Here is a 27506-nt window from a genome sequence, read left to right on the forward strand (position 1 = left end):
AGGTGCTGATTTTTCACATGGTTCACTGCTGCCAGTGCTGTAGAAACAATCAAGCCAATGAATTCTCACCTGGTGATTCTGCAAGGTGCTCTTGTTTCTCTTCTCTGTCCTGAAACTGAATTAAATGTGACCACAAAGCTGACTTCCCCTGAAAGTACAAGGCATATAAAGTTTTTCATTTTATAAGAAATGATTCATCAAAAAATAACTTATCAAAACTATTCACACTGAAATGCCTATTTTTTGAAGCTGGGAGACCCAAGCTCATCCATTCCTAGCTGTGTGACATTCTGAGCACCCCACTCCATGTGTAGTGAGGGTCGTCCTTTGCCTCACTGACAAGACTGGCAACAGCCTGGGGAAGGGCAGCTAAGCAAAGGGCGGAAGGGCAGGCAAGGAAATTCCTGACTTCAGCTCAGTTGTTACTTAGTTGTATGTAACTAGGGCTGTCTACATTGGCCACACAAGCAAGCACAGAATTAAAGGCTCCAGCAGCACAGAATGTACTTCTGTATGCAAAATATGTTTGGACGTATGCAGTAGCAATGAGGGAAGAAAACTGGGGCAAGAGGAGAAAGAGAAGAGGGGACAAAGAGAGGAAGATGAACAGAAAAAAAAAAACAGAAAGGGAAATGAGGGACAAAAGCAAAGAAATCATCTGTGTTTCTGCCTTGAATAACCAGATAACTTAAAATGGCAAAGAACTGTTAATTCTGGCGAATAGATTTTTTTCTTGGACAGCGATGAAAGCAGATACTTAATGGAATCTACAGGGGATACAGCCTCCACAGTGAATGTGTTGTTTTATCTTTTCCTGTTTACCAGAAAAGAGCCCCAAACTGCCTGCTAATCATGGGTTATATTTTCTTTTTCTGGAATTAAAATGCCTGTGGCGTATTTCTAGTCATCCTGTGACAAAGGGACATAACCTTGAATTTTTATAATATCTTTTTCTTTTTGTTACTTTTCTTAACAGAGCTCCTAACTCGCCCTGTCACCAGGGCCTCCTGAGACTGTTACCTGCTTGACCTGCAAGCCATGGCTCCATATCCTTTCCAGCAGGTCACAGAGGCTGGCGATCAGGGTGTTCTCCTCCAAGCCGGTTATGTTTGCTTCCCCATGGCCCAGTTCCACTGCTTCGTGTCCCATCTTTTCCACCAACATGCGTTTTGTCTGAAAACATCACATGTGGTCACAAGTGTTAACCCCAGCAGTGAGCCCAAAAGCCATCAAGTCAATTCCTGGATCAGGAGATCTGGGTTCCCCTTCATTATACTTCTAACTGCAGATTTTGAATCACCTTGGGAAAAGTGTCTTAATCTCTGTGGTCAACTAACAAGTAATATTATGTATACTTTTACTATTTTGTCAGAGAAAGAGTCACTAAAGAGAGACTCTGATGCTATTTTAAAGTATCCTCATGTAAATGCTTATGTACAACAATTTTCAGATTACTTGCTTGAATAACATTGGGGGATTACACCAGGCCTAGAAAATACACTGTAGAATCTGAAACCCCAACCTGCCACAACTCACACTTCATCTTAGCATACTAAAGGTATTCACACTTAGTTTTGATTGCATTTAGGCAAAACCCACGATACAAACAGGCAGCTCTAAATTTTTTCAGAGCTGTCTAATTTGTGAGTGAAGCAGACCTCTTTTTTTCCTTCCTCTTTTTCTCTTTCATCTCTTCTCTGCTATGAGTATGTACCAGAAAATGGAAAGGAAATGGAAGTCAGTTTCAAGTAAGTTAAGTTACAGCAGACTTAGCTGCCCTCATAAAATGTAAAGTGAGAGAGAATCTAGTTCCTCTAGGCAAGGACCTTGTCTGTGTGATTCAGCATTGTAAGCTGATGCTAAAATAGTGCATTTACTGAATACAGAGAAGGTACTCAAGAAATGACTGTCAAATAAATGAATGAAGTTATTGGCTAAAATGATGTTCTGAGTTTTGTCAATTTGTATTGCTACCTCTGATAAACACAGATGTCTGAGAGGAGACTCATGTGTAATATACACAAACCTACAACACAGCTAAGGTCTTCTTCTTTATGGATATACGCACACACATATGAGCACAGATAAGGTTCTACACAGGTGCACACAGAGACACGTATAAACACATACAAAAAAATGTGTTGCCTTTCACATAAGATGACGACATCCCTGACACAACTTCTGACTGGTTTAATATCTGTCATGTTGGAGAGGAAGATAGCAATGGCTGAAAGGTGAGAAAAACCATGCAGGGCTCCCATGTCACTGATTCTGTGGGTAACAGAACCCATCGAGGTTCATGCCCTCAGTAAAGAGCACATGAGGTTTATGCCCCAGTAAAAGTGTCCTTCTAGGGAATATACAGGCTCAAGTGGGGGTTGGCTCAGCTCATCTTAGCTTCATACATGGATTGAACATGAATGTACACTGTCCTGCACAGTGAGTAATACATACCTTCATTCTACATTCTTTTAATAAGCCTTCTACAAATTTCCAGTTGGTTTGTGCAATCACTGCAGGAGAGAGGTCTGACAATTTGGGTTGCCTCAGGTTTTTTCCTAAACTTCGTGCCTCTTGCATGTATTTCTAAAAATTAAAGAGTATTTTTAATGCATAAACATCAGATATTCTTCTGACCTACTTAACCTTACAAACAAGTGCGGGAACAACAAGATGCAAAAAAAGGCCATAAGTGTATACGTGCAACAGCAGTTCAAGGTTTAGCACACTGAAAGGCAGAAGGTATTCCCACCCCCTCTACTGTTACCCCGTGAAAAGGAGAGTGACAGAAGCCACACCAAGTAAAAGCTCATTCAAAATGAGATGGAGTTTCATCTAGTTCAGTCTTTTTATTGGGAATACCCAGGGGTGTGATTAGTCAGGATCATGGCTGGGATGGAAACATTTGCATGTCTGAATAACAAATCCAAGGCTCTCCAGGAACCCAGTGATTCTCAGATCACTGGTTTCCTCCACTCATCTCCCCAGAAAACAAGAGCCTTGACATGCTTCTAACCTCTTGGGCAGTGCTGTCCAACCCAACCCTTTGCTCTAATCAAGTCACAACAGTAAAATCAGGAGCTCTGGAAAATGGCTGCAACCAATTTTATGACCTCAGGCATATCTGCTTATTCATAAAATGGGCATAAAACAAGCCCACCTGCCTCACAGAAAGCTATGAGATCACTCTGAAAAGTATGTGCTCCAAATGCAGGAGGAGGCCTCTTGTTTCCAAGACATTTTGCTACATCCCTCCTTTGCCTTGTTCCACAGTCAAAAGAAAGTAGAAATATCATTTTAGGAGACATCGATGGCTCAGAGAGGACCACAGAAACTCAGACCACTGCTCTTGAGCTTTGATTAATGAACTTCCAGGGGAAAAAAAAAAAAAAAATCACTACACATAATTAGCACAGGACAGCTGTTGTCTCTCTTCTTTCTGTGGTACCTGCAAAAGCTCATCAGATACCTTATGTTTGTCAGGACCACAGGGCAGAATCTCCAAAAAGTCTAAGTATCTTCTTAGGTCCATATTTAGAGAATAATTGCTCTAAATTATACAGTAAAACCAGCAGTTTATTGGAGAGAGAGAGATTGCAAGCCAGCACATCCTCCCACAGATACATATGTGAAGTCTATCTTTTCTATCTTAAGGGGAAATTTGATATTATAAGAAAAAGATGTGTAAAATCCTTTGCATTCTTTAAATAAAAGAGAGTTTGCACATTTAATACATTCCCCCTTGGAAGAAAAATAACCTGCTAAATCTAGTACAATTCGTTAAAAATCTCATCAACTAGGGATTCAACGAATCCATTTACCTTCTACTTCTACCAGCCCTCCTGACGAAAGGCAGCATTAACAAAATAATCTCTTTTCCAGTGTAATTATTTTAAGAACAGATTAAAAACTGAAATGAACTCTGCAAGAATTTAGTTTCTATAACAGCTGTGTATACTTCTTTCTGCTTCAAATCTTTTTTAGAGGGTCAAAGAAAGAGGAAAAATTGACAATGAAAGTCAATTATCACCACTAGGGAAATTAACTGTAACAAGGTCTAGCAAAACATCCTGAAGGTTAATGTTCACATAAATAAAATCAAGAAATGAAAAGTTTCAGAAAAACAAACCTGAGATATAAGACAGGGATCATATATGAGATTATAATACCTGCATTTCCTATCATTTCAGGTTGTACTAATGTTAACTGGAATATTACAAATTAGAGATAAATAGTTGGTAAAAACAAATGTTAACTGTTAAATGTTAAAAGAGTTCTGTTTCTCTCCCAGCCTCAATTCCTCCGTCTTTAGGACTTGTGCAAATGCAGAGAGACCCACTACAACACTCAATTCTCAAGAAGGGTTAAATCTTAAACTTGGCTTAGGAAGAAATACACTGGCTACAAGGAAAGAAGTGAGGTACATGGTCAGGCAAGAGGCTAGGAAGAAGCCACAGGCATTTTTCTTTTCTCTGAAAAATATGCATAATTAGATTTTTTAAAGTCAGTAATTGGATTAAAAATTAAGCACTGTTTAAAGTTTATGTTCTATTTTATAAATGACAGCAAGCTAGAATGGGGCTGTCCTTTAGTGGCCATATTCACCAATCACCCTGCACATGCAGGGCAGATGTAGTATTAGCCAACAGTGAATTCCACAGGGCCACGTGCAAACTCTCCTTCTGAGCACCTTTGCTGAAGCCACAAAATAAGCAACGTTCCACAGACATGCACAGAATGGATACAGGGGTGGCTCAAGGCCCTTCCTCACAGCAAGCAGTGAGGCTGCCCCTGTATACTACAAAAATAGAGCAGTGCCTTTACAGTAAACAAGTGATGATAAGAATGTAATTTTCTTTGGGGTCGCTGGAAGAAAAGGTGTACTTTAAGATAAAAAACTGAGAAGAAAGAGAAATCTTTCACAAGGACTGGTTTTATAATAAAGTCGATTTCCCGACAGAGGGAAGTCACCCCAGGTTTCTGCTGAGATTTTTACGATGCTCTTCGTCGTTGTTGCCTAAGCCAAAAGCAAACCAGTAGGAGCTACCTAGGAAAATATATCCTATTATTCAGTAAACACTGAAATAACTGCTCTTTAGTACAGGCTTTCCCTGAATTTTCTAATAACCACACTGTGCCTCTAACCAGCATGGAGCTTGTGAAGAGCAGACCACTGTAAAGTTAAGTAAATTTATATTAATATGTCGTTACGGGAAAAAATACAACCAGGAGTCCTAAGTAACTCTGGCCCTCAGGTGAGTAGCTGTTCAGTGCAACTCAGTGTGCAGGGTTACTGGGAAGAGCACTGGCTTGGAGTAAGGAGGCCTGGCCTGTGGGCCTAGGCCTGACTTTGTGTGTCCATTTGACTTTAGGCAAGCCTCTCAGACTTCAGTTAAATCATGTCAAGTTGGACAAAGTTACCTCAAATGTTCCTCTTAGCACTAAGATTCTATATTGATGATCTGATTTTCTGACCATATAAAATACAGACCAGGAATAAGGAAGGTAAATTAAAACACTGTGGAGGGGCTTCCCTGGTGGCTCAGTGGTTAAGAGACCGCCTGCCGATGCAGGGGACATGGGTTTGAGCCCCGGTCCGGGAAGATTCCACATGCCGCGGAGTGGCTGGGCCCGTGAGCCATGGCCGCTGAACCTGTGCTCCGCAATGGGAGAGGCCACAACGGTGAGAGGCCCGTGTACCACAAAAGAAAAAAACAAAAAACACTGTGGAGATAAAACTCGGCAAAAGAAAAGCTGTTTGAAAATGAATCACTTCTGCACTTTTGCAAAATGCTTAAATAAAATTTGAATATTTAATGTATTTCCCCTTTGGAAGAAAAACAATTGTGTTAAATCTAGTCCCCCCTTTCCCCCTCAAAAACACCACTGATAGGGAATTTAAATAATCAGTTTTATCTGCCAATGGTATAGAATTACTCTTGTTAGCGCACACCACCATGAAAAGGTACCAATCACAAAAGGAAGTGGAGAGCTAACAGTTCACGTCACAAGGTGATGTGAGGCATTCTAGAGCTATGTGCACTCATACACGTGGATGATTCGAGGAACACCAAAGACAAGGTTCAGGAACATCTGCAAAGCACTTTCAGGCATAGAACATACCAGGCAGCACTCAGAGAAGGATTTTTTAGGAAGCCGTGCAGGAGGAGGTGGACCCTGATCCCACTCCCAGAATGCCATGGAGTTCTGACAGACCACAAGTTCCCCGGAAGGCTAAGAGGATGGAGAAGTGCCAATGACAGAAAAGCAAAAAAAGAAAAGGACAGGGAGAAAGAGACAGCAAAACAAGCATGCATATGATAAAGTCACAGCAGAAGGGAAGGGAGAGAAGAAATACAGCAGCACAAAAGAAAAGCAGTAGACAGGCTATGCGTCAGTTCTTAAGAAAATGTTTAAAATCATATATATATACATGAACACATCAACAAAGAGCAATATATATATTTGGAATGCTGTTTTCTGCTTTATTTCTTTTTTTTTTTTTAAATTTATTTATTTATTTATTTTTGGCTGTGTTGGGTCTTCATTTCTGTGCGAGGGCTTTCTCTAGTTGCGGCGAGCGGGGGCCACTCTTCATCGCGGTGCGCGGGCCTCTGGCTGTCGCGGCCTCTTTTGTTGCGGAGCACAGGCTCCAGACGCGCAGGCTCAGTAGCTGTGGCGCACGGGCTTAGTTGCTCCGCGGCATGTGGGATCTTCCCAGACCAGGGCTCGAACCCGTGTCCCCTGCATTGGCAGGCGGACTCTCAACCACTGCGCCACCAGGGAAGCCCTTTCTGCTTTATTTCTACCCATCTGAGTTTAGAAAATAGTTAACGGATCTTCTGACTGTATTTTCTTTTGATCACAAGAAAAAATAAAAACTTACTTATCATTATCATTATTCAAATGTGTAATTACCGTTTTGTTTTCAAGTAGTACAAATAAAGCATAAAGATCTCAATTTAAAATAATTTAAAAACACTCCTAAAAATGGTGTCAGCAAGCCAAGGACAAAGCACAGGCAAATGTATCTTTACTTACTAAGTTTAAATTATGCTTGAAACTTAGAAAGTCTACGCTTCTTATAGCTTTTTTTCCCTGTGGGAGACACACTGACCAAAAATGTATCCTAAGCTTAGCCTTTACTTGATGTGGTACACAGGGCGACTTGTTTTACAGCCTTATTTTAGATGTATTAAAATTACAAAAAATGGAAAAAAAGGTGCTTTCAGCTATGTCAGTATAAAAGGATTACTATTTTAAAATAAAATTGAACCGATTCTTTTAGAAGAACACAAAAGAACCTACACAATGACACCTGCTGGGCTAAGTAAGCCTAGTTCACAGTTCTTGCATCAAGGCATCCCGGGAGGGCAGCCCACATACCTCCCTCAAGTCGTTGTCCAGCCCAACGTGCTCGGAATGTTGGCGAAGGCGGTCTTTCCGGCGCTGTGCAGTGGCACTCCGACTTACCCAGCGACTGAAAGAACAGAAGGGGTAGGTTAAAAGAAACAACGCAACAAAAAAAAATGTGATCACTTGTCTTTAAAATAGAAAGAATGTACTGTTGAAAACCAAAGACCAACAATACTTATTTTTCAATCAATTCTTTTTAAAAATATATAGCAGCTTTATTGAGATGTCATTTAGATACATACAATTCACCCATTTAAAGTAACCAATTCAATGGTTTTTAGTATATTCATAGAGATATGCAATCATCACCACAATCAATGCTTTGTTGAAACCAAGGTTAAAAAATGCACAGTAGCTGTAATGATCTTCTCTTTTCCACCTTATCTGCCCAACAGAACCCCAAACCTGGATAGGCACTACCCTCTCACTTCCTTTTAAAATATCCATGCAAATTAGTTATTGATCTCCCTCATGACTACCATGAACCACTTTACCTGCCCTTTATCAACTTTCCCTCACTCGCCATTCCCAAACCTCTCACTTTATCCTCAAGAGCCTCCACTCAACTGATGACCCAGCCTTGCCTCCCTCTTCCTACTCTCTACTTCAATGACGCACACACGCAAACCCCTCATCTTTCTTCTAATCCCAAAGTATAATGTATATTGGCCACAACTATTGCTTCCACCAGGATCCCTGACCAGTTCTCTCTTGCCTCCTCCAATCTGCTCCATTAGAAACCTCCTGTGCCATATCTCCAATTTTTCTCTCTCAACTGAGTATTGCCCTTCAGCTTACAAGTATGCTGACATGCGATAGTTACATTTAAAACTGTTTCCTCACTCTTCTCATGTAAACATTCTTAAGAAAAGTTTAGATGTAAGGCCTCTACTTATTTATCTTTGGATATTTTGTTCATCTCAAATCAGCTTCTTCCCCTGAAAATGCTCTTGAAGCCATTTATAGCCCTCACTGCCAATCCAATGGCTATTCTTCAATTCTTAGCTTACTTAAACTCTCTGCTGATCATCCTTTCTACCTTAAAACTCCAGTTGTCTTCAACTACCTCAGTGCTTCCAATAGGATAAGCTCTCTCACCTTTGAGCCTCTGAAGATGAAGTTTTCTCCCAACTTCTATTCATCTCTCAGACAGCTTTAGATGCTACACAGGAAGTCTTCTATGGTTCTTCCAAATCTAAATTAGCTACCCCTCTTATACTCTCCAATTGTAGCATTTATCACAGTGTGTTATAATTACTTATCTCTATTTTCTATACAATCCTCTCTACTATAAACGCTTGAAGGGTTGGTATCATGTCTTTCAGCCATTTTATTTGCAGAGTCAACTACATCACCTGCCCCTTCTATAAATATACCCTAAATAAATGTAATCAGAGACACAGTCTAATATTTAGGTTTATAGACGTTCATCACAGCATATATGCAATAACCAATTCTGTGTTTCCATTATTCTAAGACTCACATTTTGGTTTTTAAATGTTCCTGAAACTAGGATGAATCTACTATTTCATATACATGTTTAAAGTATAATTTTTCCAAAAAGCTTTTGAATTAATAGCAGATCTTACAACCAACAGTTACTTAGAATCAAGTAAATGTGCTCAAAGCAACCCAAATGTTCAACAGTAGGAGGTGCTATATAATGAAACATCATATAGTCATTTAAAAAAATTAAGTTACTAGGAATATCAATAATATGGGAGAGTACTCATGATACAATAATGAATGAAAAAGCAGGATACAACACTGTGTAAGCATTTTCTACTTTTGTAAAAAACAAAACAAGTATGGACATGCACACATATCAGGATCCATGCAATGGAAGGGCATAAAACCAAATGTTAACATCTCATGGTGATGGCATTATAGGTGGTTTTATTTTTATTTACAATTAATTTTTTATTGAGGTATAGTTGATATACAATATTATACAAGTTTCAGGTATACAACAAAGTGATTCACAATTTTTATTATTTTTTTTAGTTAAAAAATTTTATTTATTTAGTTTAGCTTGCATCGGGTCTTAGTTGTGGCATGCGGGATCTTTCGTCGTGGTGTGCGTGCTTCTCTCTAGTTGTGGCGCGCGGGCTTAGTTCCCCTGCGGCACGTGGGATCTTAGTTCCCGGACCAGGAATCGAACCAATGTCCCCTGAATTGGAAGGCAGATTCTTAGCCACTGGACCACCAGGGAAGTCCCAAAGTGAGTCACAATTTTTAAAGGTCATATCATATTCCATTTACAGTTATTATAAAATATTGGGTACATTTCCTGTGTTGTACAGTATTATCCTTGTAGCACATTTATTTTGTGCATAGTAGTTTGTACTTCTTAATTCCCTCCTCCTATCTTGTCCCTCCCTGCTTTGCTCTCCCCACTGGTAACCACTAGTTTGTTCTCTGTATCTGTGAATCTGTTTCTGTTTTGTTATGTTCACTAATTTGTTTTATTTTTTAGATTCCACATATAAGTGATATCATTATTTGTCTTTCTCTGACTTATTTCACTTAGCATAATACCCTCCATGTCCATCCATGTTGTTGCAAATTGCCATTCTTTTTTTTTTTTGTGTGGTATGCGGGCCTCTCACTGTTGTGGCCTCTCCCGCCATGGAGCACAGGCTCCAGACACGCAGGCTCAGTGGCCATGGCTCACGGGTCCAGCTGCTCCGTGGCATGTGGGATCTTCCCAGACCGGGGCACGACCCCGTGTCCCCTGCATAGGCAGGTGGACTCTCAACCACTGCACCACCAGGGAAGCCCTTTCATTCTTTTTTATGGCTGAGTAATATTCCATTGTATGTGTGTGTGTGTGTGTGTGTGTGTGTGTGTGTGTGTGTGTGTGTGTACACACACACATCACATCTTCTGTATCCTCATCTGTTGATGGACACTTAGGTTGCTTTCATATCTTGGCAATTATAAATAATGCTGCTATGAACATTTATTTATTTTTATAGTTGTGCGCCACAACTAGAGAGAAGCATGCACGCCACAACAAAAGATCCCGCATGCCACAACTAAGACCCGATGCAAACAAAAATAAATAAATTGGGGTGCATGTATCTTTTCGAATTCGTGTTTTCTGTTTTTTCAGGTAAATACCCAGAAGTGGAAATGCTATAAAATATAGCAGTAGAACGATAAAATAGTTCTATTTTTAGTTTTTTAAGAAACCTCCATACTGTTTTCCTTAGTGACCTCACTGATTACGTTCCCACCAATAGTGCATGAGGGTTCCATTTTCTCCACATCCTCACCAACGTTTGTTATTTGTGGTCCTCTTGATAACAGCCATTTTGACAGGTGTGAACTGATACCTCTCTGGTTTTAATTTGCACTTCTTTGATGATTAATGATGTTGAGCATCTTTCCTGTGCCTGTTGGCCATCTGTGTATGTCTTCTTTGGAAAAATGTCTATTCAGGTCTTCTGCCCATTTTTTTTTTTTTTTGCGGTACGCGGGCCTCTCACCGCTGTGGCCTCTCCCGCTGTGGAGCACAGGCTCCGGACACGCAGGCCCAGCGGCCACGGCCCACGGGCCCAGCCGCTCCGCAGCACGTGGGATCCCCCCGTACCGGGGCACGAACCCGCGTTCCCTGCATCAGCAGGCGGACTCTCAACCACTGCGCCACCAGGGAAGCCCTGCCCATTTTTTAATTGCGTTGTTTGTTTTTTTGATGTTGAGTTGTATGAGCTGTTTATTTGTGTTGGATATTAATTCCTTATTGGTCATATCATTTGCAAATATTTTCTCCCATTCAGTAGCTTGTCTTTTGGTTTTGTTGATGGTTTCCTTTGCTATGCAAAAGTTTTTAAGTTTAATTAGGTCTTATTTATTTATTTTCGCTTTTATTTCCTTTGCTCTAGGAGACAGATCTAAAAAATATTGCTATTTATGTCAAAGAGTGTTCTGCCTATGTTTCCTTCATATATCAAACTATTTAAAAAGATTTCTCAGGTCTTGGCTTATCATCCCCATGACTGTATTCATTGTACTATTCTAGAAATATTTACTGTTGAGTATATCCCTGACAGCACAGAGCTATACACGAGTTAAGAAATGAATTTATACTTTTGCCATTCAGCGAAAGTCATATTGCATTACTGACAATCCACAATTTAAAATTTTCTTATTAATGAAGTATCCAATTTACAAAAAGCTTAAAATGAGAATGCTGCTTCTTTTGTTGCTTTTTAAATAACTTATGCATGGCTTTGGTTTCAAACTGACGAATCATCTCGTTTCAGTCTGCTATTTAGAGGAACACTGAATAATTATTATAAAAATGGTAGCAAAGGAAGGTAACCCCTCTTAAAATAGTGTTTGTTTGTTTTTTTCTAAAGAATAGGTTTATAGCAGGAAAAAAAGGTACAAAGATCTAGTGACAGATCTTTGAAGTAGAATCCTTGGAAATGTCCCTAAAGCAAAAGATCAATAAAAGACTGTAAAAAGGATACAAAGAGAATTGGGTGACTGAAAAGGAAGATCCAGAAAAAAAGCGTATCAAGACACTGACAAAGATTCTCTGCTTGACCAAACTTTAGTCAGACTCCTAACCCTTCCTAAGCCCATTTGTGCACTTCTTTGTAAAATTCACTTTTAGCAAGAACCTAGCTAAGTCAGTTTAGCAGAAACCATCTCCCCTCTCATTATATGATCATTCTGGATATCTGATCAGGTCCTGAATTCTCCACCATCCCCCAGGTGATGTCTAATCACCTAGGCCTGCCTTCCACAAGAATCCTGGTAGGTCAGTTTAGTCAGAATCCCCCATACCCATGATGTTTCCTCTTAGTAATTTTCTATCCGCTGACCTCCACTCTGCTCCTTGGTGATAAATTCCCACTTGTCCATGCAGTATTCAGAGAAGCCTCTAATCTCCCTCTCCACTGCAAGACCCCATTGCGGTGGTCCCTACACCTTGAATAAAGGTGCCCCTCCGCCTTGAATAAAGTCTGTCTTACCATCTTCAACAAGTGTCATGAATATTTTTTTAACAGCTCTGAAGCAAAATATAAATACCAGCTGATGAACTTATATAATAAATAAAGAGGAAGGGTAAAATATAAGTAACACAATGTACAAAGACCTGGAGGCCTTGGAAACAGCCTTGTAGCAAAAAACAGTCAGTGTAAGATAGTAAAATTTGTTCAGGGATTTAAAAAATTAGGGTTACTGGGCAAGGTGGTTCAAATAAATAGCAAAAATATGAAATAGATTATAAACACCAGCTGATAAACTTATATAATGAATAAAGGAAGGAGCAGAATACACATGGATGAACATTTCTCCTGGCAGGCAAAGTGGAAAAGCACAGAAGATAAGGATAAATATTAATTTACAGGATATAACTAGCATCTCACTCTGTGAGACAAAACGCCCAGTTTAATTTTATTTTCAAAACAGGGAAATGAGCATCTACTTAAGAAAATTACTATGAAGTCCACATATTCCTGGTCTTGTTAAGTAATTAATTTATTCTTTGCATAATTAAACCTCATTTCTAAGCATAATTTTACCAAAGATGACCACATTTGCTGAAATGCTAAAGACTGCTTATTTGCTTTTGCTTTGTAAGTAGTGTATGAAATTCTTACAGTTGATCAACCATTTGTACAGGCACGGTTATAAATCCCTTTACCCTGTAATTAGTTCTGACATCTATTCTCTTTCAGACTACAATCTAGCTGAAAATGTAATGCTTGGGGCTCTGTGTGGAAATGGGGAGATTATATATAAGATTAAAAGCAATAAAATATGGCATGTGAAAATTGAAATCTTCCCTTCTAAGCACTCCTTACTTCCTTTCCCTTCCTTTATTTTTCTTCACAAACCTTATCGCTTTCTGACAGGTTACTTATTTTACATATTAAGTTTTTTTGTTTGCGTCCTCATGTTGAAAGCAGGGATTTTTGTTATTTTGTTCACTGCTAAACTCCCAATGAACAGGACAGTGTCTCATATATAGTAGGGGGGTCCCATAAATATTTGCCAAATGAATGAATGAGCACTCTAATGCTATCAAAAGGAAATAAAAACCATTTAAATTAATAGTCTACTCATATCAAATTGATTCAAAAAATTAGGATAATTTATAAACATAAGAAAAAAATGAATAAACTGATGACTAGTCATTCACTTCTGAAAAATAGAACACTGTATCCAGTACAATCATCTGTAAAGTCTGAATCCCCATAATGGTCAACATCTCTTAGCACATTTTAAGTTCAGTGTTTATAAAAGCAGGGATAGCTCTTCACTAGAAGGTGAAACCCTGTAAATTAACTAAGGTAAGTAAGGTAAAATTTTCAGTCATTAGCTATTTACCTCCATCTTGTAAGCAGCATATTAAATTCTCTCTACAGCCTTCCTACCCAAGACTTTAGCATAAACGCTTGCATTTCTACAGGAGGGGCCGCCTTTCTAGTGAATCATCCTCCTTTACTGTCTTCATTAAAGTTCAAACAACCTATTTAAATAAAAGAGTTCAATCAAATAAAGCTTTTAAAAAATCCACAATTCTTTCACTTTACTGCATAGTGATCCTTTTCCAAATATGTAAAAGAATGCTGGTACTGAAGATTTTCCAGACCTTTCCACAGTTTTTATGAATGAGACACCATGAACGTGGTGCCAGGAATAAGGAGACCTGGGTTCTAATCCTAACCCTGCCATTAACCCAAAAGTGTACTCTTACCAACATATAACGATGACACTACTTCGGGGTTAGGCTATTTGATCTCAATCTTTTCTTCATGAAGCAAGATGGCGCCTGAGAATGTATCTTGCTTCCCAAATTATTATCCTATCTTCTTTTGGGTCCATCCCTCTTTTTTTTTTTTTTTTTTTTCCGGTATGTGGGCCTCTCACTGTTGTGGCCTCTCCTGTTGCGGAGCACAGGCTCCGGACGCTCAGGCTCAGCGGCCATGGCTCACGGGCCCAGCCGCTCTGTGGCATGTGGGACCCTCCCGGACCAGGGCACGAGCCCGTGTCCCCTTCATCGGCAGGCGGACTCTCAACCACTGCGCCACCAGGGAAGCCCCGGGTCCACCCCTCTTAACAGAGCCCAGTGTGAGGTAGAAGTGAGGCATCTGAGGGCTCTTTCATTCTGAAAGATCATTAGGCTGGTATGACAGGCTGTTGCTAAACTCCCTTACGTTCCATATTTTAGGCTATTCAAAATTTCTTGGGGGCTACCAAAGCAAAACATCCAATTCCAGAAGTAACAAAAGGCACACGTCACCTTTATATTAGAGTAACAGAGCCAGGCAGTATATGTAGTATAATGGTTAAGTGCTTGGGCCCCTGAATCAGCAGACCTAGGTTTGAATCCTAGTTTCACCACTTCCTACTATGTGACCTTGAAGCAAGCTGTTGACTGTCTCTGAGACTCAATCATAAAATGGGTAAAGCAATATAGGCTTTATATGTAGGGATATGCTTGTAATAAGGATCAATGAGCAATGTACTTAATGCAGTCAGAAGAGACGCCAGTGCAGACTGGCTTAATAATATTAGCTATTATCAGCAGCATCTCCACAACCAACACTCTCTTGGAATGGAGAAGGCTCCACTGGCAGGGAAGATAATGCTTTCTGAAAGCAGAAAAAATGGGTTACAAGGAAGGATAATTACTTTAAGTGAAGCAGTGATGAAAATTTCCAAATTTTTTGACTGAGATCTCAAAAGGGGCAGATATTTATAATGATACACACAAGCACACCTCATTTTATTGCACTTCAAAGATACTGCATTTTTTACAGATTGAAAGTTTGTGGCAACCCTGTGTTGTCAGATGACAGCTAGCGTTTTTTAGCAATAAAGTATTTTAAGATATGTATATGTAAAAAAAAATAGACATAATGTTATTCTACACTTAATAGACAACAGCATAGCGTAAACATAACTTTTATATGCACTGGGAAACCAAAAACTTCTTGCTTTATTGCTATATTCACTTTACGGTGGTGGTCTGGAAACAAAACCATAATATCTCTGAGGTATGCCAGTACTAGACTCTGAAAGCAAAGGAAATAGCAATGTATATAGTACTGTAACTGTTTTCCTTAATTCATATACACCATCTTTTTTCCTTTGATGTGTTTGCTATCACTGTAGTTTTCTCACGTGTAGACCTAAATGAATCAGTAATTTTGACACATTTCAGAAACACATTTAAAGGAACATCTTTAGCTGGGAAAATGGTAAGGGTTTCATTCCTTTAGGTTATTAAAAATAGGACAGTAACTATACAAACACAAGATATACAAATATTACCACATATATATGCAGCCCAAGAAACTCCAAGTAGCACAATACTTAGCTTAGTATGTGTTTAATAAATTAAACCAAGCATTACCATCACATATGATAAAGATAATTTACTAAGTTTTCTTTTTTCCTGACCAATAAAATCATGACAATCATTACGGGAAATAAAGAGGTTAAGTACCAAAACTTCCCCAACATGTAGCTCAGCAGATCATATGTTAGACAGAAACAGCATACTTTAAAGCCATCTTTCAAGAACTTGCATATTATTATTTAGATTGGGCCATTTAGGTTAAAAGGCATAATTCCACCTGTCTTATTCCCCTCACTGATTCTCTACTTGCCTTCTGGCTCAACGCCACTTCCATTTTATACACCCAATCTCTACCACAGTCTTCTATCTCATTTGTTGGCCACTGCCTGGCTCCTCCCTTTCCTTCTCTGAGCCTCTTTAATAAAATCACAGATGTTATAGAATGTTATTAAATGAGAAAAGGGGCAAGTGATTCCAAGCTGTCCAAGGATCCTAAGCTGGTTAGTGGTCAGGAATGAACTAAATTCCAGAACTGCTGATTTCCAATTCAAAGGCTTCTTTCCAACTTACCATATTCCCCATTAATACTCTCCTTTGAGTTCTTTTCTTGTAAAATCCTTCTTTATTACATTCCTGTGTTCAGCTAAAATCAAGAATTCCCCTAAATCCAAATAACTTCTCAATTCTAACCATATTCAGATATTTTCTGAGTGGAATCATCTACCATAAAAAATGATATGGTTTACCTTTATTTTTGGTTGTTTTGTAATTTCTGCACTTGATACTTAAAAGTACAGAATGGTGTCATGGGTTGAATTGTGTCTCGCTAAAAGATAAGTTGAAGTCTTTTTTTAAAAATTAATTAATTAATTAATTAATTAATTTTGGCTGCATTGGATCTTCATTCCTGCATGCGGGCTTTCTCTAGTTGCGGCGAGAGGGAGCTACTCTTCATCGAGGTGTGCGGGCTTCTCATTGTGGTGGTTTCTCTTGTTGCGGAGCACGGGCTCTAGGCACACGGGCTTCAGCAGCTGTGGCACGTGGGCTCAGTAGTTGTGGCTCATGAGCTCTAGAGCACAGGCTCAGTAGTTGTGGTGCATGGGCTCTGTACTTGTGGCACACGGGGGCTTAGTTGCCCTGCGGCATGTGGGATCTTCCCGGACCAGGGCTTGAACCAGTGTCCACTGCATTGGCAGGCGGATTCTTAAGCACTGAGCCACCAGGGAAGCCCCAAGATATGCTGAAGTCTTAATTCCAACACCTGTGGATATCACCTTATTTGGAAAGAGGATCTTTGCACATGTAATCAAGTTAAGATGAGGGCATTTAGGGTGGGCCCTAATCCAACATAACTGTTGTCCTTATAAGAGGAGAGTGGACACAGAGGGATGGCAGCCTTGTGAAGAGGAGGCAGAGACTGAGTTATGCTCCTGTAAGACAAACAATGCCTGGGGCTACCAGAAGTGGGAAGGGGCAAGGAAGGGTCCTTTCCTACAGGCTTTGGAGGCAGCATGGTGCTGCCAATACCTTGATTTTGGACTTCTAGCTTCCAGAACTATGAAAGAATAAATTTCTCTTGTTTTAAGCCACCAAGTTTATAGTACTTTGTTACAGCAGTCCTAGGAAACTAATACAGACAGTGAAGGCATAACTTTTCTAATTCCATTAGACAGTATTAGCATTATATTTAAAACACAGTCATTTAAAATGAAACTATTCCCAAGTGCACATTACTTCAACAAGAGAAAAATATCTAGGCTTTGGATTTTCTTACATGATGGAATTAAAAGTCAAATACTCATTGAGTGTCAATTCATATTTCAAGCAGATTAATTTGGTCTTTGAAAAAGTAATGACTGATAAAATGTTTAACAGTTAAGCATTCCCCATTAGAGCACTGCGCCCTTCATTCACTCCTTCAACCAACTACTCAAGTGAAGAACATGCTTACTTGTTATTAGCTGGTCCTGTTGCCAAGACATCAGACTGTAACTTTGGAAAGAACCCTTGCTCATATTTGCCTTGACCAATTTTCATGTCAAGTAGATGTGGGTGGATTGCAGTGTGATCCATTTTCATCAGTCGCTGCTCAATTGACTGGGCTATAAATTAAATTCATAACATATTAGAGACATTTCACTGGCTAAACCTTAAAAAATAATGCTTCCTCCATTCATGCAGTGACAAGAAACTCGACCTTTCTGATAGTCTGAAATAGATTTTTACAAAAGCTCTTCAGAAATCACGTACAATGTTAAGTATAAAAAGGTTAGTTTTAAGTAAATACTAGATAATTCATTTTCATACTATTTTCTGCATTTGTCAAAAGCAGGGCAGCGGGGTTAAAAAAAAATCTATAATTTAGTATTGAAACAGTTTCCCTTAAGTGGGAAATTCAATATTCTTAATGAAAATATGGTTCTAAGTACAACATTAAAGAAAATGATGACAAATAAAATATTTTCCTTGAGCTGAAAGATAAAGGGAAGAAAAAAGCAAGCACTGTAGCCTTATGTTACTTTATTTCTTTGTGCAAAGATCCATTAAATATTCATGCTTCTCCATTTGTAAAAACAAGGAACTGTGTAAAGTTTATCACCTCACTTTTAGCAACACATTCTCATTAGTAGGAGTCATTTAGGAGTGTTTATTAGATCAAAAGGCATAATGCAGAGAAAAATAAAATAAGCAGGCATTTAGAAAATGTCCAGGGGATAAGAAGCTGCCTTTTGAAGAATAAAATAGGCCAGAGTTAAAAAATAGGAATTACTCAACATTTCTATTTTAAAACCACATAAAGTTGAGAGATGTTTCAAAGGCCCAGGAAACAGTGAACTATTTCTCTGGTAAAAAATCTGATCTTAAATGCCTTTATCAACTGAATTTTCAAGAAAAAATATAATACTTGTGAAGCAAGATTAGGTCTCCCATCCCTTGACTAGAGATTACTGCAAGGAGAACAAGCAGTAAGTGTGGTTGTGTGATAAACAGAACACACCATGGGAACTGCCAATCTTGGGATTTGAGAGAAGTAAACAGGTATTTTTACAAATATTTCATAGAATCAGTTTATTTTGCCCCACTCAATACCAGCTGATTGAGTATTGCTGGTTCTTCCCCATATATACTCTAGAAAAATTTCTGTTTTGGATGGGGAGGGGTCTGTCCATGACACAATTCACTCTTGTCAAATGGAGCTGCTTAAGACCATCTTATGTGAGATGGATGCCTCCCAGCCAGTTGTTTGCATTTGCAACATTAAGGCATGTGTGCAGAAGGCATTATTACCCTAAACTTCAAAATGTTAGATATCTGTTTTAAGCTTCCCTAATTTTTCTTTATAACTCATATGAATTTATCCACAACTTTTTGAATTTCATTTTATTTTTAATGTGTAACTTGTAACTTCTCGTGAAACATAGTCCATATGTTCTAGGCTGGGCAAAAGGATGTCATGTTTTAATGTGAAATGATATTTAATTTTCAATGATGCCCCCTGACTCTCCACAACCGTATCTATACTCTTAATGCTTCCTAATATTTATAAAACACAATTAACAGATGGTTAGAGAAATAATGCTTAGATTCATGGCATGGAATTCTCTGAAGTCCCTGACGATTTTATGTTCCATGAAATAGTACAGAATTCCATCTCTGCCAAAAAGTGCTTCTGTTCTCACAAAAGGAAAAAAGGAAAAGTAGCTTCAGTTTTTCCATTGGATTTAAAATGACAGAAAAAAATCCATCTGATATTGAGTTATTCTCCTTTAGTTCGGAAGCTCTGTAAAAACAAAAATCATGATTCACAATGAATTACTCTAGGGTTTATAAGATTGCCATAGGGAGCATAACACAATGCTACTTTTCAGTGATTGTATCATCAGTGAATACTGAACATTCAGAAATTATTAAATGCCTGCTTCGAGAGATCATGGGGCTGTTGTTAGACTTTCAAGGGTTTGTGCCAAAACTCATTTCCTGTGATCAGTAAGGAATAAGAAAACTCTGCGTTACTAGCAACTTGGTGTCTTTCTGCACAGAAATCATGAGGTTCTGGTGCCACAATATCAGCAGCAGATAGCCTCTGCCTAAAGAGTTCACCTGCAAATCAAAATTCTTTTTAGTTAGAGGCAAAACAGAAACAAAAGCAACACAACAAAGGACAGAAAAAAGAAAACAAGATACACAATAAAATCCAATGTCAACCAAAAAATCCTAGTTTCTGTTGTGGGTGAGGGTGGGGAGGAGACAATTTTACCTGATAAAAGAAATAACTGCACCATCTGTGAGACATAGTTACAGCTGACTGCCTCCTTTTACTTTTTTAAAAAATAAATTTATTTATTCATTTTTATTTTTATCTTTGGCTGCGTTGGGTCTTCGTTGCTGCGCCCGGGCTTTCTCTAGTTGCAGCGAGTGGGGGCTACTCTTCATTATGGTGCATGGGCTTCTCATTGCAGTGGCTTCTCTTGTTGTGGAGCATGGGCTCTAGGCATGTGGGCTTCAGTAGTTGTGGCACGTGGGCTTCAGTAGTTGTGGCACACGGGCTCAGTAGTTGTGGCTCACGGCCTCTAGAGCGCAGGCTCAGTAGTTGTGGTGCACAGGCTTAGTTGCTCCGCGGCATGTGGGATCTTCCTGGACCAGGGTTCAAACCCGTGTCCCCTGCATTGGCAGGTGGATTCTTAACTACTGCGCCACAAGGGAAGCCCTCCTTTTACTTTTTAAGAAAGTCTTTGATAAATTATGTTCCTGGGAGACTATTCCTAAATTAGCCTAATCTCTTTTTCATATATATTAAACCTGTAATGGTACGTTTTTGTTGTGTTGTTCTTAAAGCTTTTTTAATATAAAAGCAGTAAAGAAGTGTTTTGGGTACATATTGTCTGTTTGTCAATGCTTTTTTCATAGCATCATAAAATAAAAGGACTTCATGTGGGAGGGAGGGAGACGCAAGAGGGAAGAGATATGGGAACATATGTATATGTATAACTGATTCACTTTGTTATAAAGCAGAAACTAACACACCATTGTAAAGCAATTATACCCCAATAAAGATGTTAAAAAATAAATAAATAAAATAAAAGGACTTCATATATAAGCTATAATGGTACATTTTCAACAGTTTATATAATTTCTGCAATGACAGTAGGAGTATAAAACTCTGAGAGGCTGACAGAAAATCTATTTTAATTGAAAAGATTTTCTAGAAGCACACAAATATAGCAATCAGCACTTAACTTCATTTAAAAAATTCTGTCAGGAAGGGAAGAATAAAATTTGCTCAACAAGGCATTACACTATTTACATGGCTATTAAAGCACTGAAAGTCATACTATTCTCTGAATAGGCACAGACAATTTCATTCACTCTACTCCCTCAGCTTCTAGAAACACAGAAACAATTGTCACTTCCTAAAGGGGCTCCAAGGATCTATCCTCATAGGTGGGATACAACAGAAGGATGTTTCAGCGAGTCATCAGAAACCTCTAAGGCTACACAAGAGACATCATTTATATACTTCTTTCCTTAAAATATGCTACAACTACAGCATCACCACTCCTGTAACTTTGATCTATTTAAAATAAAGTGAGAAAGGCAAGCAACAGAGGCAGAGCAAAGAAAATCCACATTTGCTGCCCCTTTTTGCTCCGGAAAAAAAAATTGCTCTCAAATAACTTCTACACGAAGGGGAAGAAATAAAAGGAAGGGGCACTCAAGTGATAGATATCACTTTATTTGGCAAAGAAAGAGTTAGGAACCAGGTATAAATGTATAAAGTTGTGTGGACTGGTACATTTTACATGTTCATTTATTGAATGAACAGCTAATGTGGTAGTGAGGCTCCAGGGGCTAGAATCAGTCAAACTCTGGTCCAAATCAGGGCTCTACCAACCACAAGCTATGCAATCACAGCAAGTTACTTAACCTCTCAGTTTTCTCAACTGTAAGATGACGACAGCAATAAAACAGACAATAAAATGTGTCTATACCCCCTCATTATTAAGATCAAATGTCAAAATGCATGTAAAACAGCTGGCATTATGTCCCTCACATAGTATGTACTCAGTAAACACTGACTATTAATATGATTATTTATTTAACGGACTATATCACACTGCCAGACAAGATTGGCCAAGACTCATAATTCTCTGAGAGAAAAAACTAATGTCAGGGTTGGGAACCTCTAATTTGAATACAAGAATCTAGAGTTTAATTTCAGTAAATGAAGCAATTTTAATTAATGGCACCACTGAAGTAAATATACTGTTTTAGTTATGTAAATTAGGCAGCAACTCAAATTTACTATTTCAAATTAATACTTATCTTTCCTTGGATGAAGAGAGAATAGGTAAAAAGCAAAAAGGCAAAATAAGCAGCAAGACAGAAATTAACAGTTTCACAGCAACCTTATAGTTGTATTCCATTCAATTTGTTATTGTTTTTCATCTTCTGAGGGAAGAGGAATGTCAAGCAGGAACAGGACAGACATTAGCTCACAAAACAGAAGGAAACAAAACGATAGAAAGCATCTCTTGATACAGTACAAGGGTTAACCAAGAAGTCTAACATTGAAAATTAATTCTGTGGTTTATAAGGCCAACGATGTGTAAAAAGATATGATCGTGGATTTTAAGTTAATTTTAAAAGGCATAACAAATGTACCTGCTTCTTTTAAAGTGCTGCATTTCTGATATATAGATGTCCTCAAGGTGGGTGCCCTTACATTATACAGTCTTATCTTCTCAATCCGAGAGTCAAAGACTCGAAGCAAAGGATCTTTCTCTTCCCACTGAGACATAATTTTGTTATCAATAAAGGTGGCAAACATCTGTGTTTCAATGAAGCGTGAAAGAAATGGCAGGTAAGGTTCAGGCTGGTCAGACAGAAAGGAAGCCTGTAATGAGATAATTAGGCAATTATTAGTGCAAAGAGACCATCTCAATACTACATGATAAATCCAAAAATTATCTGTTGCTAAGATCATTCCTTTTCACAACCTTATAACACAAAACTGATGCTTGAAATTTAAAAATCCTTAAAACTCCACTTTTTCTTCCTATCTTCTAAAGTCATAGAATTTAGGTCACTTAGTTCTTCAGCACTGATCCCACCTTTCAAAATTGATTTACGTTCTGGTCCTCATGACCATTATGCAGAAAAAAGGGCATCATTAATGAAAGATGGTGGATCAGTTGCTACATGATCATCAATCATTCTCTTCACTTACCATTAAATTTGACCCCTTTCCCCAGTGAGCTGTAATTTCTTCTGCTCTCTATTCCTAGCCTGTGCCAAATACCTCCAAGTCATAAGGCATCGAGGTGACTAACTGATACAATAAGATATACATAAGCAATAACCTTAAAAAATCCAACAACGTGGAATTTGTCATTATGGGTAAAATCTTTGGTTCAGGGGGATGTTTTCCTAGGACCCCCAGTTAAAAACTGATGGATGAGTATTAGTTAAAGATCAAACTCCATCCAGACCTGTGCTGAAAGAATAGTTTGGGCCTTAACAACTAAAAAAAGCACTGCCTGAAAAACCATCCAAAGCAAGCCAAGCCTTTGGAAAACATGTACAACCAGCCACATGGTCCTGTTACCAGCCTTTCTGCTTGCATGGAACGGTTCAGTAAATTGTAATCAGTTTCTAATTCAAAGGGTTCATTTTTTTCCTTTGGCTCTTCAGGTCCATGTGTGTAGAGGAATTCTAGCCACAATGTGACACTAGCTAAAATTTGGAAGTGGATTACTATTTCAGCTGTGGGGTTACTTTTGCTTTTCATTCTTTTGATTAGGTGCAATGTGGCAAAAGCCAGAAGGGGAAAGGTGGAAGGATAAGTTCTGACCTAAGGTTACTCTCCTTAATACTCACTAGCTTCCTCCTAGCATATTTATTTAGGAAATAAATTCTGAAATTTAGGATAGCTTTGAAAAACTTCCTTACAGAAATCCACTTATTCAATTTAAGTGCCTCCATAGTTCAGATGGAGTTACACAAATCCGAATCACCAAAGAAAGGTTCACAGTCATCTCCAGAAACAGTTCACCTCTTCAAAAGATATTTTACAGATAAATAGCAATTTTACTTTTCACAGAGCAAACAGCCTTTTTTTCCTAAATGGACCAAATGTCTGGCTTTTGATATTTAGATCCTTGTGGGCTACATCACTTAAGGCAGGAAAGACTTGGCTTGCAGGACTACTATGTGATAGTCCTGTAAATTTTCCTAGTGAAAATGAGATGATTACAAGCCTTCTGGAATCCAACATGAAACTTTCATTTCTCTAGGGGTTATATAAAAAGAATTCCATTTATAGTTTGAAGCTACATAAAGATGAAGAAGGAAGAAAGCACCAGTGCTCGATTTAGATAAGAATTTGAATTGCTCCAAGGATAAATCATGAGTATACACAGATTAGTTCCAAGCTGGCTAGGAAAAAATGTGGAAAAATGGTTAAGCTTAATGAGAATGGAAACTAAGAGCAAGAACATATTTGGAGAGGTGAAAGCTTCTTAATTTATTAAAGAAGTTTTCTCAAACATAAAGTGCATCAGAAATTAACTGTTAAATGTAACTGTTAAAAATAACTCATCTAAAAAAATCTGATGAAATCAGAAAATAATCTTTTATACCACCCACCTTTACAAAATTTTTTATTAATTCTTATTTGTCAGATGCTCCAAGATTGTAGATTAGCCTCTTAGAACATATTAGCCCCTTTGAGAGGTCTTTCATGATACAAAGGTACTATTTAGCAAAAAGCCATAATTCATTCTAATAGCAATATCATGCCTTGGCAATCACAGAGGAAAGGGACTGAACTATACCCTAGTGACCTGAAAGAGTTAATGCACACCCCTAAGTGCTTTTGTCTGGAAGAAAAAAAAAATTGGTGGATATGTCCAGAAAAACCGGCAGAAGAATACTCTATAGTAAACCTTAGAAAGAAGCTTCAATTTCAGCAGGACAATCAAAAGTTAGTGTCGTTTTCTGTCTTCCCTTTCCAAAATCTTAGGAACAGAGGGTTAAAGTCATAAAAACTCATTTTTCTCATAAAACCTCCCTTTTTCTCTCTTTTGATCCTAAGATGAGATAAAAATTTACCTTCTGAAAGTAAACTGTTACCTTTACATGGGGAAGTTGTGACTTCATTGCAGGATGAAGACAAAATATAAGAATAAGGATTTATTAGAAAAGGAATAGGCCTCATTTAACTAGACTTGATCCTAAAATATGAGTAAATAAAATGCGTACAAGGTGAGACAGTATTAACAGATTTGAAAAACATGGAATTTAAGTTTCATTTCAAACATCTTCAAAGTATAGAAAAGTTAAAAATAAGGTTAAAGGCAATTAAATACATAATTCAATGAGCAGCTTAATGAGCTAGTTGATTTATACTTTCCAGTGAAATTATTTTATATAGTATAAAATACTGGTAAAAAAGAGTTCTTAAATGGAAAGGAGAGGCGGAAAAATCTGTATTTTAAAAAAGTTAACAAAATCAGTAATGTATAGCCCACTAAAAACCATGAAAAGGGAAACTCTGCTTCTTTTTACTTTGTCAAAGTTCTGCATCTGTTCCCGGTTGGTCAGCCAAGATTCCATGTCCTGAGCAGTCTGAATCACAAACGCTTCATAATCTGCAAACATCTGCGTAAAGCGGTTAGCAAAGACCTCTCGGAGCTGTACGTTGAGCTGGTAGTCCCTTAGTTCTGCCTCTTCACACTGCAGTTTTAAATCTTTTTCTTTTTCACTCAAAGAGGCAGAGAGGTCCATTTTTTCCATGGTCACACCAGTCCGCTCGGCTAGAGCCTGGAGGCGGGCTATGGTTTCGTTGCCCTTCAGTAACTCATACATGCTAATGTTATTAGCAGAGACGTTGCCATTCTTCTTGTCATTGACCAAGTCTTTCAGAACCAGATTCTTTAGCTTGGTGGCACTCTCACTACAATGTAGGCTGCCCTCAGGAGGGATCCCAAATTGAAGAAGAATTTCAGAGAGTTCCTGGATAAAATCTATTTTATTGGGGAACTGTGGAAATTCTTCAGGCAACTCAATAAAATGGTTGTCAATATCCACAAAACACAAATTAGCCTGAAAGAGGAAAAAGAAATACAAAGGTTTTTAAATTGGAGATTGGGATTGACATATACACACTATTATACATAAAAGATAACTAATAACAACCTGCTGTATAGCACAGGGAACTCTATTTGGTGCTCTGTAATGACCTATATGGAAATGGAGTCTAGAAGAGAGTGGATATATGTATATGTATGGTTGATTCACTTTGCTGTACAGCAGAAACTAACACAACATTGTAAGTCCACTATACTTCAATTAAAAAATTAATTTAAAAAACTTTTACTTAATAAAATGCTAAAAGTATCAATTAAAAAATACAAAGGTTTTATAGTAATTTTATGTTCTAAAATATTCTTGCCAACTATTATAAACAAAATCAACTATTATAAAGAAAAGGTTGCACTGCCTTTTATGTTAACCTTCTCAGGGTTAAGAATATTTTACTCTTTAAAAATAAATCTCTGTTGCCAGCATTTTTCCCTATGTGAGGGAATATATAAGTATATATTTAATACATATGAATCATTTCCCCTGGGTCTCATCAGTTTATTATAATCCGGATATAACTCTGTAATACATGGCATCGAACAGACTTTCCTTAGACAGGTAAAAGCACACAGACTCATAGTACCTTACAAATTAGGCACTGGGGAAAATAAAATGCTTACTGAGCTTGAACTTTCTATGCCATTCCACTGCTCTAACACCGTTTATAATGTAGAATTCGCAATAACTGCTAAAATTTAGCAGCTGTAGTATCCCAAAATGGAATGAAACTGGCAAAGGGCAATCCAGTCCACAGAAACCCCACAAGTTTTCACTTTATCTAAACTTAGCTTCAACCTCTTATATGGCAAAACCATTCCAGAAGCCACTGGACGAAGAGCAGGAGGCAGAGAGCAGTGGAGGCAAGTGCCTAGAGAAAGGTAAGTGACCAACCCTTGGGTAACTCAGACTTGACTTGAACATTTTTGAGTTGAGGAAAAGAGGAGACAGAAATAAGAGGAAATGTTTTTGAGTTTGTTTACACTTTGGATTTTGAATTAAAAGACTTCTAAATATCTTTCAGATATAGAAAATTCAAGGGGCTAAGTACCTGCCTAAAATTTGCATTGTCCCTCAGGTACTTGATGACAGTATATACAAAAACAGTATTTTACCTTTACTGTCCATACCCTCTTGATCAGAACAAGGTTGTCAGAGTAAAGGAAAACTAAGCTCCTAAACTAGGGAGGAGGAGGGGGGCAAGGTAGTCCATCACATAAAACTGATCCTGACTGGATTAGCAGCTGGACACAAGGCATGGGGTGAAGTCAATAAACAGAATAGGAAGCCTCACCTCATGCTTCCCCATCTCCCCGCCCCTCAACAATGCCCCCAGGTCAGCAAGGAGAGAATTCATACTGTCTTCTGATCCTGAATGCCAAGGTAAGATGAAAAGAGGAGAGCAAACAATTAGGCTTCTGTTATTCTCTCCTTTTTTTTTTTTTAGTGTCAAATTTAAAAAAAATAATTAATTAATTTTTGGCCGCATTGGGTCTTCATTGCGGTGCCCGGGCTTTCTCTAGTTGCGGTGAGTGGGGAGGCTACTCTTCATTGCAGTGTGCGGGCTTCTCACTGTGGTGGCTTCTCTTGTTGTGGAGCACGGGCTCTAGGCGTGCGGGCCTCA

At 38.3% G+C, this 27506-nt stretch overlaps 1 protein-coding gene across 4 annotated transcripts in view; it reads right to left on the bottom strand.

The window, feature by feature from the left end:
• The window catches only part of DENND5B (DENN domain containing 5B), a gene marked incomplete at its 5' end in the record, with an annotated part of 211739 nt that overhangs the window by 42927 nt on the left and 141306 nt on the right, over nucleotides 1-27506 (bottom strand). For 3 of the 4 annotated variants that reach the window (XM_082665159.1, XM_082665158.1, XM_082665160.1), the window contains 7 exons: nucleotides 70-148; nucleotides 1021-1173; nucleotides 2455-2586; nucleotides 7387-7480; nucleotides 17694-17844; nucleotides 22406-22637; nucleotides 25310-25846. In XM_082665159.1, the coding sequence (XP_082521285.1) occupies nucleotides 70-148; nucleotides 1021-1173; nucleotides 2455-2586; nucleotides 7387-7480; nucleotides 17694-17844; nucleotides 22406-22637; nucleotides 25310-25846 (1378 nt within the window). The remainder of the gene's footprint in view (nucleotides 1-69; nucleotides 149-1020; nucleotides 1174-2454; nucleotides 2587-7386; nucleotides 7481-17693; nucleotides 17845-22405; nucleotides 22638-25309; nucleotides 25847-27506) is intronic. The other variant, XM_082665161.1, reaches the window with a different exon arrangement.

This window comes from Grampus griseus (assembly GCF_964374135.1).
Source record: "Grampus griseus genome assembly, chromosome: 11".
NCBI lineage: Eukaryota > Metazoa > Chordata > Mammalia > Artiodactyla > Delphinidae > Grampus > Grampus griseus.